Genomic DNA, 15,543 nt, shown 5'->3' with positions numbered 1-15,543 from the left:
GCTGTGCTGTTCCAGCAATAAAGTTTCAACTATTCTTCTGTTGAACAAATTTTTTCCCATCTAGTTCCTGCCCCCTTTTCTTCCCATCACCCCCCCCCCCCCACTTACTTCCTCCCCATTCGACTTCCTCACCCCATCCAAACCATCCTTGATTTCAGTCCCTTCATTCAGAATGGAGTTTTCTTCCAAAACTGATTTGAGTTGGAAACAACAATCTGTCACCCCTCCTATTACTCCCCCATCCTTACTACACTTTCCACTTTCCTTTCTTGCCTCTCCTATAATCTCCCACAAACATAGAAGACACGCTGTTTCTCCCATGCAGTGTGCCAAATTGCTTAAATAGCAAGATGTATCTTACTGCCTGCAACAATCCCAGTGGGGTCCCAATGTACTTGAGTCCTATACGTAATAACTATTCAGTGAAATTCATCTTTTTAATCAATTTGTTTGCCAGTTCCCACCAGCAGACTTTTGCTGCCAGGTCCTGAGATTTTCAGCCTTCAAATAGAAACTTTTACATGAGGATAGTGATCTAACAGTTTTATTAAAAGTGCATTTGCTAGGTTTTATTATTTGTAAAGTGCAAATAATAAAGTTTGTGCATGACATCTAAACAGTTATTTTAATGAACAGATTTTCTGAAATCGTGCATCAGTCTAATGTATTTAGGAAGATTTTCAGCATCATATATAGACCATAAGCCAACTGATCACCTCTTTAGTGAGTTTAGTTATCATTTAAGTGGTTCAACATTATAGAAGTCAGAGGATTTTGCAAAAGGTCAGTGTTGATTAAGCTGAAATGTGGTTGGGGCTGCTACAGTTGGTTTTATAGGTTCATCTCAGATGAAAGATAAAATATAGCAACCATTCTCAATTGATATCCAGTGATCAATATTTATACATGTTAACATCTGAAAAAGAAGCTAGGACTCAGCTTAGCTTTGCTGTCCAAACTTAAGGTGACGGATGGCTGCTTGGCTGATGAATAAGTGCCAATACCATTGCACAATACCAATTATACTTGGTGTAATATATACTGTTTGATTTGTTGGGTTTTAATTTTTGTGTGTCAATATAATGAACAGATTACTTGATTTGACTGGTATGAAATGCGGCCACAATGAGCAAAGAACTTCAAAATTCAAAAAATATATGTAGTTTGAAAACGTAAAAACCGGTGGGATGCACAATCGAAGATGTGCTGTTCAATTTGGCTGTTTATCTGCATTGTGAACGCTGTGTGACAGTTTATGGAATTGAATGTAAAGAAACACAGGACCTGAAGCAAATTACTTTGCAAATGTTAATTAGGGCTTAGTCTGTGAGAAGATTTGTAGCTCGGGTGCTCGTTGTTGTGGTTCTGTTCGCCGAGCTGGGAATTTATGTTGCAGATGTTTCGTCCCCTGTCTAGGTGACATCCTCAGTGCTTCGGAGCCTCCTGTGAAGTGCTTCTGTGATCTTTCCTCCGCATCAAGAGCATTTCCGAACTGACAGCCAGACTACTGCAACCACTAGGACTCATAACAGCACACAAACCAACAGCCACTCTCAGACAACAACTCACCAGAACGAAGGACCCAATACCCAGCATGAGCAAAACCAATGTAGTGTACAAAATCCCATGCAAGGACTGCACAAAACACTACATAGGACAAACAGGAAGACAGCGAACGATCCGCATCCATGAACACCACTAGCCACGAAACGACACGACCAGCTATCCTTAGTAGCCACACCCACAGATGACAAGCAACATGATTTCGACTGGGACAACACTACTATTATAGTACAAGCCAAACAGAGAACAGCCAGGGAATTCCTAGAGGCATGGCACTCATCCATAGATTCAATCAATAAGCACATCGACCTGGACCCAATATACCGACCACTACAGCAGACAGCTGGAACTGACAACCGGAAACCAGATTCAAACCACTACAAATGGCGGAGGAAAGATCACAGAAGCGCTTCACAGGAGGCTCCCAAGCACTGAGGATGTCACCTAGACAGGGAACTAGGGCTTAGTGTTAAGTACAAAGTTTAATTTTATTCTTTGTGAATACATTTAATGCTACTTATATTTTAGAAAGGTGTTTTTTAACTCATGAGTTTGCAGGGTACAAGATATTTAGCTGGTTCTAAACAAACATGTTTTGGGCAAGGGAAGATAATTTAAATTTTTCATTTTCAAAGCTCCTTTGAGGAATGGCTAAACATTTCAGAAAATATCGTTAAGTAACCTGTTAGATGAGTACTCTAAATATAAAATTTTAAAGTACACATTTATTAGGCACTGGAAAGTGAACATGAAAGTATTGAAGGAGAGTGATCTTGTGGTCCACCCACGTCTTCCACAGAGTGTACAATTGACCCTATCTCTCTAACTTGCGCAATGTGTGCTAACCTTTACTGAGCCTATGGGAAAGTCTCAGCTAAAACTGAAACATTGCCATGATTGTCATGGGAAGCTTACCTATGAAGGCATTTATGGTATGTGCTCATCTGTGGAAAAATAAACCCTACTGAAGATGTGGTCATAATATTTCACCTTTGTTTCTTTGTAAGGAAAGGTAATTGTGTCAAAAGTATTTCCAGAGTTTTAATTTTTCAAAGTAAATGCTACTTTATCTAATTTTACTTTAGGGAACAGGACATTTTCAGTGTTTTTCCACTGCTGGGTGCATACCTGTGATAGCAACATCAGGTAAGCTTTTTCTTACTGACGTGATGGCAATTCAGTTTCAATTAAACTGAAGTTCCCTAGTGCCTTTCCATCCCTTCAGTAATCTTTGTGTGATTCATCGAAATTCTAAACTGCCTAAAAATATTTGTTACCTGTTGTAAATCAGTTTGCCCTCAAAATTATTTCTATATTTTCATTCTTTGCCATTCCTGTTGCCTGCAGAAAACTGGGAATGAAAATTGCAGAAGTTTTTGGGGGGCAGGGAGTAGCAGACTTGAACTTTGTATTTGAGGTGAGCACTGTCACTGCTCGGTAATGAATTGCTTTACCACTTATTGCATTCACTGTCTGTGTCACACGCATCTGATTCAGGTGTTGCACTTAAGGGTGGAGTAAAGTTTGCATCTTTCTTTTGAATCATAATTCTTGTACCAGTGTTATAAAGCCCGCAGTTAGGTTTTTCCTACGTTGCAGGAACAGTCAGAAGTGTTATTGTTCTTCCATCATACCATCTCCACCTATTGTCCCATTCTATGAATCGTTTTTACTAATGACTTCACAACAGGTCTCGGATTGTACATACCTATTATTCTTTTTGCTGTTCAGTTGTAAAATTCTCCATGCCCTTTTGAAGGGGCATTGAAAATACTGCTTTATTCAACCCTTTTGAGACTATATGTATCGTACAGTTGCAATTAGCAACTTACAAGATAGGTTTGGCTGAAAACAGTCCTTAACTCGATTAGTCTCATCCTTCCTGAATGCTGAACTGTTGCAGTATCTCTCTTCCTTAAATTAGTTCAGTTCAAGGTCACAGTATAACTTAAGATCACTGTTTTGGGCTCTACCCCATATTCTTCTTTTGTTCACTCTGGATTTGCCAAACTTTCATTTTAAATTTTTATACGAGATCTTCCTTTTTTCTTCAAGACCCCAATTCTCTGGAGAGAACAGGTCTGTCCAAGATTTGAAATGCTGTTGCAATATTTAGGAAGGCTCTTTAGGCATTTCCTGTGAATTCAAACAGGCAGTTTTTCTCACTTCAAGAACTCTTGCTGTTTTAGCTTTTTATGTACATGGTCATTGTTATGACACGGCAGTGAACCCCTCTTTTAATTAAACCAAACACCCAGAGAAGCTCACCTCACTTCATAATCTGTTAAAATGTGAGTAACAGAACTCCTAAATTCCACTATTTAAGGAAAATAACATCAGTTTATATTTTTTAACTCTAAAGATGAACATTAAACAACAACTATTCACAACTCTAAGCCCCTCTTTCTCTTAGCTGCTTATTACTTGCCTCCAACTCTATAACAATATGCTGTTCCAATAAGACACTTATTAAAATTACATCAACTTAATTTCAAAACCACATAGCCACTGTCATCTTCTATGATTTCACTCTTCGGGCTGCTGAGTTCTCTGGGTCACCTTCTTTCTTTTAACTCTGAGTATGTTTCATGTGAAAAGGTTCTTTCTAATAGCGAGTGTTTCCTAATTTCTTGAATCTGTCCTGATGGCAGTTACCCTCTCTCCAGTTTTCAAAATGCCCGCATTTTTATACACTCAACATGGGATCGTCTCATTGGTTGGATGTTGGCAAAACAATAAATCCAATCTCGGTTGGGTTTTAATATCCTGGGGCATAATTTAAATTGGTTAAATTCAAATTGTCAAAACAGCAACCAACTCTGGTATCCATTTCATATCCAAATGTTACATATTTTCAATTTTCACTACACACTGGGTCTGCCATCTCGTCATATACACAGGTGCTTGTAAGCTCTCAGTTCAGAACAGCATTCACTGTCTCTCGAAGGTACAGTACACACCTTCAACTTCATAACACCTCCCCCCCTTAAGAAAAAAATAATCCATCATAATGGAGAGATGGCTTTTTTTTCCAATTATTAATCCCTTTATAATGAAAAAACAGAGGTCATTAATCTAAGTTATACTTTTCATATTAGTTTCTACGCATGTATATATAATTTTAGAAGCTGTCTTAATCTTATCTACACCTTCTTTAAATCTGCAATAATGCACTTGCTATCAGATTGTTATGACCCACAACATGTACAATTTGTAAATTACAAGTCTGTAACATGAGGTTCCAACAAAATAGTCTCATATTTTTGTCTTTAAATCTTTCCAAGAATGTAAGAGGATTGTGGTCCGTGTACACAACTGTCTTCGACACATTGTTCGTCACATAAACATTAAACTGTTGTCAGGCAGTATCAAACTCAATAATTCTTTTTCGATGGTAGAGTATTTTCTCTGTTGTGGGTTGTTGAGTTCCTTTGCAAAATAGCCAAATGGCCATTCAATTCCATCATGAGCTTCCTGTAGCAGTACAGCTCCAGCCTATATCGCTAGCATTGATTGCATCTTTGAAGGATTTCAAAACATTTGATCTAGCTAAAACTGGTGCACTGGTTAATATTGCTTTTAAATTCTTGGATGCCTCTTGTTCTGTCCACTGAAATTTTGTGTTCTTCTTTAGTAAATCTATTAGTGGTGCCACCATGCTTCTGAAGTTTGGAATCAACTTCTGGTAGAATCCACTTAGTGCCAAAAATCGAAGCACCTCTTTCTTTGAGGATGGTGGTGGAAATGTCTCTTATGACCTTCGTCTTCATGTTCCTTGGTGTCAACTTTCCATGATCGATGTTATGTCCCAAGAACGTTACCTCTGCCTTCGCGAATTCTGTTTTGTTTAAGCTTATCAGTTTTGCTTCTTTTAATCGTTCAAAGATCTCTACCAACTATACCATGTGATCTTTCCATGACTTGCAAAAGATCACTACATTATCTAGATAAACCGCACAATTTGTTAATCTGGCCACAACTCCTTTCTTGAGTCTTTGGAATGTGACTTGTGCATTCTTCATTCCAAAGGGCATCAACTTGAATTGATATAGCCCATTTGGGGTTACAAATGCAGAAATGTCTTTTGCTTTCTCTGATAAAGGTACCTGCCAATAACCAACTTTGTGATGTAAGTGGCTTGACCTACTTTCTCTGTATAGTCCTCCAATCTTGGTATTGGAAAAGAGTCCAATTTTGTTATGGCATTATCCTTCCAATAGTGCACTCAAAATCATTGAGTTCTGTCAAATTTGGGAACCAACATCATGGATGAACTCCACTCAACTCTGACTCCGTATCTTCACTGAGCATCATAACCACTTCCTTCTTTAGGTTTTTAGAGAGGCCTGTAGGGGTGTTGTTTTATCAGAACAGCTTTCCCTACTTCTACCTCATGCAAAATAGCATTAGTCCTCCCCATCTTATTTCTATATATGTCCTCATATTGCTGCAACAAACCTTTCAACTGGGTCCTTTGCTTCTGAGACAGTGTTCATTAACTTATCCCACTCCTCAAGGATTTCCTCATTACTTAATGCATTTTGAGGCAGATCAAACTCCATGACATCTGGATTGGATTCCTCAATCTGCGGGGCAGTAAGTAACACCTGTTTCTCCAGATCCCTGCCTCTATTATGGGTAAGGTTTCAATATATTCACATGATATACCCGATAAAGCTTTTTTCCATTTGGCATTCTTTTACCAGATAGTTTACCTGACTTAACTTTTTCTCAATATGATAGGGACCATTAAACCTGGCTTTAAAGGGATCTCCTACTACTGTTAACAATGCTAATACATCATCCTCACGGGAAGACGTCCAAATTTTAGAGTTTTTATCTGCCACCTGCTTCATTCTTGGCTGTGTCCTCTTCAGGTGCTATTTAGCTAATTGACCTACCTGATTTAATCTGTCCCTCACTTTAGATACATCATCCATGTGTGAGATCTCCGACTTCGGTCCTATCAGTTGCCCTTTAATTAATTTCAAAGGGCTTCTCACTTCATGTCCGAATGTTAACTCAACCTTACTCGATTCGTTTGGGATATCCCTAATGGCAAACAAAATGAATGGGATACCTTCATCCCAATCATTTGGGTAATCCTAACAAATACACTCTTAACATGGTCTCCAGGTCTGATGCTATCTTTCCAAAGCTCCCTGGGATCGAGGATAGTATGCACTTGATTTAAAGTACAGTATGCCCAAAGCTATCCATGACTTCCTTAAATAGCCTAGCAGTAGAATTAGATCCTTGGTCTGATTGAAACTCTCTGGATACCCCTTACCGAGTAAAGAAAGCTACTGACTACTCCTCTACCCTTTTTACCTTAATACTCCATAATGGAATTGCCTCTGGAAATCTGGTAGATGCATCCATTATGGTTAGCAAGTATTGGTTCCCACTTTCAGTTTTAGGGAGGGGACATATGCAATAAATCATAACATGCATGAAAGTCTTTGAGGTGGAGGAGTCCAGAACTAGAGGGCATAAGTTTAGGGTGAGAGGGGAAAGGTATAAAAGATACCTAAGGAGCAACATTTTCATGCGGAGGGTGGTGCGTGTATGGAGTAAGCTGCCAGAGGAAGTAGTGGTACAATTGCAGTATTTAAAAAGCACCTGGATGGGTATGTGAGTAGGAAGGGTTTAAGAGGGAATATGGGCCAAGTGCTGGCAATCGGGACTAGTTTAGGCTAGGATATTTGTTCGACATGGACAAGTTGGACCAAAGGGTCTGTTTCTGTGCTGTACATCTCTGACTAAACACTTCTGCCTGACCTTCTACCTTTTGAGGTTTTTCCTGCAGCATTACATCAAACGGGGTGTCACCTAACTGAACCTCACATCCTTCATCTATCTCTTTAGTTTTTGCTTCTTGCTGTGACTTATGATAGTGGGATCTTGTTACTATACAGTCTGGAAAAAATTCAGAATATTTTTCTTTTATTTCCTCAGTTCCCTGGTCCTTTGGCTTCTCCACAATAGGGGGTGTCATTCCCACCTTCAATCCTGCTAAATTGTTCCCAGGAACAAAGTGCATTCCTGGAACTGACACTCTGTCAATCACTCCCACTGTTATTTCCTCAGTCTTCATTTGGCTATCCAACCTGACCTTACACAGGGGAATGTTAAATTTCTGTTCATCTATTCCACAAATAACCACTCTCTCGGGTAACATGTAAGAAAGAGTGCAAACACATTCATCTCTTACTATTAGAGACTGATTAGCTCCCGTATCTCTCAAAATTGTAACTTCTTTCCCTTTCCCCCTATACTTCAGAGGTGAAGTCTTTATAGAGATCAGGCACTAACTCAATATCCAACCTCTGCCTAGGCTGTGCACTGTCCTGCAGTTCCTCGAGTTTTCTTGGAGTTTCCTTTACTGCTTTCATTAATCCCACTGGCTTAGCCTCTTCACCACATCTTTTCCCACAGTACCTTTCTTCAATGACCAGCGCTGAGATCTTGCATGTTCCACCTTATGGCAGTGAAAACATATTTTCCCAGGGCCCTCCTTAAACCACCGGCACTGTAATTCTATGTGTCCCACTCTATTACGGTGAAAACACCTGAGGCCTTTCACCTTTCCAACCTCTTCAGTTTCCTTTTTCACATGTGGGGAAACCATTACCAGTGTACTCTACTCTTTGTTGTGAAGAATCTCCCCTTCTCTCAATTTCTATTCCTCACAGGATGAAATTCCAGTCAGAAGCTAAATTTCACCTTGTACAATAACGCACATTCATCTGTCATCTCTGCCAGTCTTCTCATTTCATGAACTTTCTGTATTCTTATCATCTCTGGAAGTGAGTTTTTAAACTCCAGCAGAATAATCTGTCTTAGAGCCTCATAGCTCTTATCTATTTTTCAGGCCTGCATCCAACTATCAAAATTGCAATGTTTAATTCTTTTGCACTCTACATAAATTTGATCTGGTTCCTCCTTTGTTTCTGAACCGCTGTCTATGCACTTAATGCATAAGCATGTCAAAGTAGTTTGACATTTGCATAATCTCTTGACCCCTCATCTAACAGTGCTGCAAGTACCTCACTAGCTCTGCCCACCAGCTTAGTCTGAACTAGCATTACCCACAAGTTCTCTGGCCACTGCATCTGCTTAGCCAATTTTTCAAATGAAATAAAGCTTTGACATCTTTCTCATCAAAATGTGGCAACGTTTTAATATATTTATATATATCATTATCTTCTCGCTTCATCTCCATCCTGTTAACTTGACTTTCCTGACAAATTTCCAACTTCTGAGGTTCAAATTTTCTCTCCCTTTCTCTTTTTTTCTCTCTGTTTGCTCAGCTAAAAACCTTCTCTTGCTTTCTTTTTTTTCTCTCCTCACTTGACTCTTCTTTCCCTTTATCTTCTAACTCCATTTGCCTCAATTACAATGTCAATTTTTCTAACTCTACCGCACTTGTCTGTTTCTCTGATATACCCAAGTGCTTGACCAATTTCATTACAATTTCAGCTTTCCTTTTGTCCCTGGTTAAATCCAATTGTAACCTATTTGCTCATTCTAAAAGTATGTCCTTCCTCTGTCTTTCTAAACTTTCTTGGCAAATTTGGGAAGTTTTATTTAAAGATCTAGGATGTTTAAACCTACTGGGACTTTTTGTACCCCAAATCTGTCTAAATCTCAGACTGGATCTGTCTAAACCTGTCCAAATCTATCCAAATCTCAGAACTGAGTCCCCAAACTGTTACAACACGGCAGTGAACCCCTCTGTTAAATAAACCAAACACCCAGAAAAGCTCACCTCGCCCCGTAACCTGAGAACTTCCAAATTCCACTACTTAAAGAGAAGAATATCAATTTATTTTTTTAAACTCAAAAAGTGAACATTAAACAACTATTCACAACACTAAGCCCCTTTTTCTTAACTGTTTATCACCTGCCTCCAACTCTATAACAATATGGTGTTCCAATAGGACACTTATTAAAATTACATCAAGTTAATTTCAAAACCAAACAGCTGTTGTAATCTTCTGTGACTTTGCTCTTCTGGTTGCTGAATTCTCTAGGTCACCTTTCTTTTTACTGTGGGTATGTTTCATATGAAACGGTACTTTCTAATAGCGAGTGTTATTAATTTCTTGGATCTGTCCTGATAGCAGTTGCGCTCTCTCCAATTTTCAAAATGCCCACATTTTTATACTCCCAACATTGGATCTCCTCATTGGGCTGATGATGGCAAAACAATAAATTCAAATCCGATTGGGTTTTAGTATCCTGGGGCATAATTTAAACTGGTTAAATTCAAATTGTTGTCAAAACAGCAACCAACTCGGGTATCAATTTCACAGCCAAATGTTACATATCTTCACTTTTCCAGTACACTCTGGGACTTCCATCTAGTCAAATAAATAGGCGCTTGTAAGCTTTTAGTTCAGAACAGCATTCACTCTCTCTTAAAGGTACACTACATGCCTTCAATTTCATAACATCATTGCTACATTGAGTTTTGTTTTTTTAGTCTTTTGCACTTTAAGAATGCAAACCTACACCTTGCACCCCATATTGTGTTGACACCAAGACTTGTATCATTGTATTCATTCAAATTACTTCTCTTTTTAGTAGTTGAGAACTGTGGAACTTGTTATTTCCTTCACTCTTTCCATCTCCAACATTATGTGGGCTTTCAAATCTTAAGCTTGATATCACCAAGACTCTACAACCTGATTTGCTGAAATACCTTTGCAATTATATTCAAACTGAATGTGATTCATAGTAAGGACCTTGGATATTTCTTTTTCAAAAACAAAAATGAATCTTCAGCGAAACAGATTGGAGATATGAAAAAGTGAAGTTTATCTTAAAAGTTATTTAGGTTAGAAGTGCACATGAATGTTAATGACAGTCTAGGTGAGGATTGAGCTCGGCTATGATACCTCTTGAATTCAAATAATTTGCCAGCACTCACTACCTGGCATATTATTCAAGATTTGTAATTCATCTAGATTTCTGGGGGAAAGATATAACAAAATGGGGTACTTGTAAAACAATGACAGCAGCCAATCATACAGTCAGGCTCTTTGTTTCAAGTAGTAACAGTATTTCTTATTAATTTCATTAAGAGTGTTTCATAATTTTCAGAACTTTTTTGATGTATCCAAAGTGTGCCTCTGTTAATAAGTAATTTTGTTTATTCTACAGAGGATTCAGTAACACTGAGACGCTCTGCAGTGAATATAAATACTACTGTGAGCAGTGTCGCAGTAAGCAGGAAGCACAAAAGAGGTGAACACTTTAATTTTCTAAACAATAAAGTAAATGGTTGGCTTACTAATGATAAAGCTACTTGAAGAAAAGTGCTAAATGAATTTTCTGAACATACTGTAGATAAATCCTAACTGTGCCTTACTTTCTTCCTTTAAAGTTTATACATCTGTTTACTGTGTCATGTCCATGATACCTGAAATTATTTCAACCTGATTATGAAAGCTTTGGGACTAGATTGGCACAGTCAAAGTTATGATTTTTGTTAAAATATAATTACTAGCAAAGCAAATTTGGAACTTTTAAATTCACTTATGTTGCAAATTAAAATGTGCGAAATGACAACATGATCTTATTTTTTCCATTCTTTGCAGAATGAGGGTGAAGAAACTTCCAATGATTCTTGCTTTGCATTTGAAAAGATTCAAGTACATGGATCAGCTCCATAGATACACTAAACTCTCTTACAGGGTGGTTTTTCCCCTGGAGTTGAGACTCTTTAACACATCAGGGGATGCCACTAATCCAGACCGAATGTATGATCTTGTAGCTGTGGTTGTTCACTGTGGCAGGTAATTAACTGCTTGGTTCTGTCCCACTATCTCTCTTGTAAAACCTGTTGCAATGATCTGATATGGTTTTATTCACATTCCATTTTGACATTGAATATTCTTTTTGTTGTAGTAAAACATTTCCTACTTTAATCTGAATAAAAACCAAAATAAATGTGGATGCTGTAAATCAATTTGGATTACAGCATCTGCAGTTTTTCCGGTTTTTATTTCGTATTGAACTCACTGCTACATCTCTTCTAGGCATGCCCACCTTGAAGAAGTTCTGCTCCTCTCTCCAATTGTTCTGAGCAAGGGTCACCGGACCCCAAACATTAATTCTGATTTCTCTCCATGGATGCTGCCAGACCTGCTGAGGTTTTCCAGCAATTTCTGTTTTTTGGGTCATACTTAACCTGCATTGTCAAGCAAGTACATGAGCATGTAAATGGAAGTAATGTACTGGGTGAATTCTAATCATTTACATTTACATTATTTAATCAGTGTAGATATTTGCTAGATTATTTTGTGATCCAATCTTGCATTGTTAGAGTTGAATTCTTGCAACAAAATTCCAAGTATGTAGACTACAGTGAGATGATTAAAGCAGCATATATTCCCAAATTAGTACAGCTTTCTCATAGTCATCTCTTCAGTTGGCTGATGGCAGAAAGGAAGGCAATGAGAAGTCATGCATGAATCATTGGATGCAAACAAGCACCTGGGTTGATATCCCATATTTCCCATTTAAGGAAAGTTAGTGCATTTCCAGATAGCCAGACACAAAGCAGAGAGATTCATCTCTTGGTTGTCAGCTTAATGAAGTGACAAGACAAAGGGGGGCACAGGACTTGCACAATTGTTAGAATCCAATTACCAAGTTATTAGTGAGAAGTTGCTAAGTTGTCTACACAAGATCATTATTAAAGATGATAAGCAGTAGCCTTGATTAGTATATGGTAAATAAGCATTGTAATACTGGTGAAGTATTCAGGAGTTCAACATTGTTATTCCTGCATAAATATTTTCATCTATTTCTGCTTTGAATGGGGAAAGTGTCAGAAGCATCACCAGGGGTACCTTAAAAAAAAAGTATCAACCTCATGAAGCTACAACACCAGAAAATTGGCATGCAAACTAACTGCAGCAGCATTCAATAGGCAGAGCTATAAAATCCCACTGTCAACAGATCAGCTTAAATCTCTGCATACCTGGCGCATACATTCATAAGTGGGGCTTAACAATTATGTAACTAACTGGAGAAGACTGCAGAAATATTCTTATCCTCACTGATAGGAGAGCCCAGTACATCAGAGCAAGAGACCAGCCTGAATTATTTGGATCCATTTAGGCTTTTTCCTGAGGTTTCCAACATCGAAGATGCTAACCTTGAGTCAATTCAATCCACTCCACATGAAATCAAGAAACAGTTAAAGGCACTGGATGCAACAAAGGCTGTGGGTGCTGATAACAACCTGTAGTACTTGAAAGCCTGTTCTCCAAAACTAGCTGCATCACAAATAAAGCTGTTCTAGTATCTATCTGACAATGTAGAAAATATCACAATTATGTCCTGTCCACAAAAAGCCAGACAAATTCATCTGGGCAATTACAATCCCATCGGTCTTCTCTTGGTCACCAGAAGAGTGATGAAGGGTGTCATTGACAATCCTATCTCGTGGCATTTCCAGTTTAGATTCTGGTCAGTTTAGATTCTGCCAATAATATTCGTCTCCTGACCTCATTACAGCCTGTGGACAAAGTTGACTTGTGACTGCTTGTTATGGACCAGGCCAGACCCCCTCAAGGTAGCCCAGAACCTAACATTTCTTGTTATTTTAAGCAAGTGTGAGATGAAAATTCACCTTATGAGCAGCGTCGCTGGTCAAATCACTCAGTTTTAAACAAAACACGAACAAAAGAAAACCAAATTTAGAATAACATAACTATTTGAAAGCCCAACTGACATGAAAACGCAACTTAACAAAGACCTGTTCTGATTTCCTGCAACATCCCATAACACTCCCTTGGCAATAAAAGATAAAATCAAACAGGTTCTTACAGGAGAGAAATTGTGGAAGAGAGAGGATCAGTATGGGGCTTTGAGTCCCTAGCTAAAACTTGATCAGCAGTTTCAAACAGACTGCTTACTAAGACTGAACCAGAACAAAACCCTGAATTAGAACTGGCCACACCCCTTTCATTGTACAAGTGTTTCAAAAAAAAACTTTAAAGCGTTTACAAGTAGATATATTTCCAGACGTATCATAACCTCTGCTTTATGACTCCTCTTGAAAAAAATAACAAAGGACAATGTAAGCTTGTTAAAGCAGCAGCATTGTCACGTGCTGTTAATATCAAGTCAGCTTTTGGCTATGTGTGGTGTTAGGGAACCTTGGTATAGTTGACGTCAGTATAAATCAGGAGGGAGCCCTACAATGGTTGGAATCATAACTCGCCAAAAAGGAGCATGCCTGTAATAAAAACACAACGTGCTGGAGAAACCCAACAAGTCTGGCAGCATCTGTGGAGAGAGAAAGAGAGTTCATGTTTCAAATCTATTTGGGAATTCTTCAGAACCACATTCCTGAAGAAGAATCATATCAAACTCAAAATGTTAACTCTTTATCTTCCACAGTGGATGCCAGGTCAGCTGAGTTTCTGCAGCATTTTCTGTTTTAGTTCAAATTTCCAGCATCTACCATAATTTTATTTTTTTAAAAAAGTTGTAATGGTGGTTGTTGGAGCCCAATTGTCTCGTCATTGCTGCAGACTTCCTCAATATAGTGTCTTAAGCTGATCCATCTCTAGCTACTTCATCAGTGACTTCCATTGTATGTCATAGTCATACCGCACAGCCATCAAGTCTGCACCAACAATTACTACCGCTAAAGGCACGCTAATCCCAATTTCCTGCAATCGTCCCATATTCTTGAATGTTCTATTTCAAGTGCTCATCCAAATAATTTTTAAAGGTTATAAATTTTCCAGCCTTCACTACCTTTCCGCACAGTTCATTCCAGATTTTTTCCACCTGCTGAGTGGAAAAGTTTTTTTTTTCCCCATTCCTTCTGAATCTCCTGACCTTTACCCCTTAACCTTGCTGTACAAATATATTACATTTGAGGAAATTTGTGTTTTGAGCCTATGCCCATTTGAAACTGACCAAAATCCATTTTATGGTACACGTTCCACTGCAGGATCTTCAACAAATAATCATTAAAAATTGAATGTTGTGATTAGTTGAGAACATGCTTCAAGATTGAATGTGAATTAAAGAATTTGAGGCAGTGAGTTGATTCCTTACAAGAAAGTAGCTCATTGATTTTGCTACAAATTTCCACCTTTGAGCATAATTGGCCAGCAAGGTGAAAAAACAATCAGCCAGACTTTGTTTTTCTGATCACATCCGGTTCTACTACAGGACACTGCATGTGTGGATCACAGGTTAGGATGGGAGTGGACATTAGCAGCAAGTAACGGATAAGATTTCCTGAAAAGGTTTCTTCAGTAGTGTGTTTTTTTTTCAAACACTCAAATCACAATCACACCTAAGTATACCTCCTTTCATATTCTGCATCCATTCATCTTCCATCCTTAAAACCTGGAAGATGAAATTCAATGCAGAGAAGAGTGAAGTGATATGCCTCTCTTTGTTCTTGCTATCAAAATATAAATAAATACTACAATTCCAAAGGGGGTGCAGGGTAGGGGTTGTGGGTAGGGGCATGTGTGCAAATCATTGAAGGTGACAGACAGGTTAAGAAAGGCTGATGGGTTCCTAAGCTATCCATGTAGAAGAATGGCATGCAAGACCAAGCAAGTTGTGATGAACCTGAATAAAACTCAGGTTTGGCCTCAACTGAAATGTTGTCACTAATTCTGATAAGAACACTTTAGGAAGAATGTGAAAACTTTAGAAAGACAGCTAAAAACATTTGATAGTATGGTTCTAGAGATGAAGGATTCCATTTCTTGGATAGACTAGAGAAGCCAGCATCGATCTTCTTAAAGCAGAAGAAATTGATGGAAAAATTCAGAAATATGAGGAGGACAAATGAAGAACTACTACTCCATTGATAGAAGGGTCAAGAACCAGAGGCCACAGATGTGACAAAAAGTGACAAAAAAAGAAGATGGTGACTTGAGGAAAAAATTTTTTTGACAGCGAGTGGTTAGGTTTGGAATCATGGACCCA

At 38.3% G+C, this 15,543-nt stretch overlaps 1 protein-coding gene across 4 annotated transcripts in view; it reads left to right on the top strand.

Annotated features, from left to right (window-relative positions):
• LOC122557325 (ubiquitin carboxyl-terminal hydrolase 12-B) overlaps positions 1–15,543 on the top strand; it is a 69,525-nt gene that overhangs the window by 43,237 nt on the left and 10,745 nt on the right. For all 4 annotated transcript variants that reach the window (XM_087991954.1, XM_087991955.1, XM_043704908.2 and 1 more), the window contains 2 exons: positions 10,732–10,815; positions 11,169–11,366. In XM_087991954.1, coding sequence (XP_087848080.1) covers positions 10,732–10,815; positions 11,169–11,366 — 282 coding nt within the window. The remainder of the gene's footprint in view (positions 1–10,731; positions 10,816–11,168; positions 11,367–15,543) is intronic.

The sequence above is a fragment of the Chiloscyllium plagiosum genome, unplaced genomic scaffold (assembly GCF_037043375.1).
Source record: "Chiloscyllium plagiosum isolate Xiang-an unplaced genomic scaffold, Cpla_swu_hap1 HiC_scaffold_11, whole genome shotgun sequence".
In the NCBI taxonomy this organism is placed as follows: Eukaryota; Metazoa; Chordata; class Chondrichthyes; order Orectolobiformes; family Hemiscylliidae; genus Chiloscyllium; species Chiloscyllium plagiosum.
Note: the sequence above shows the minus strand (reverse complement) of the source record. Positions and strands in the feature narration are given on the sequence as shown.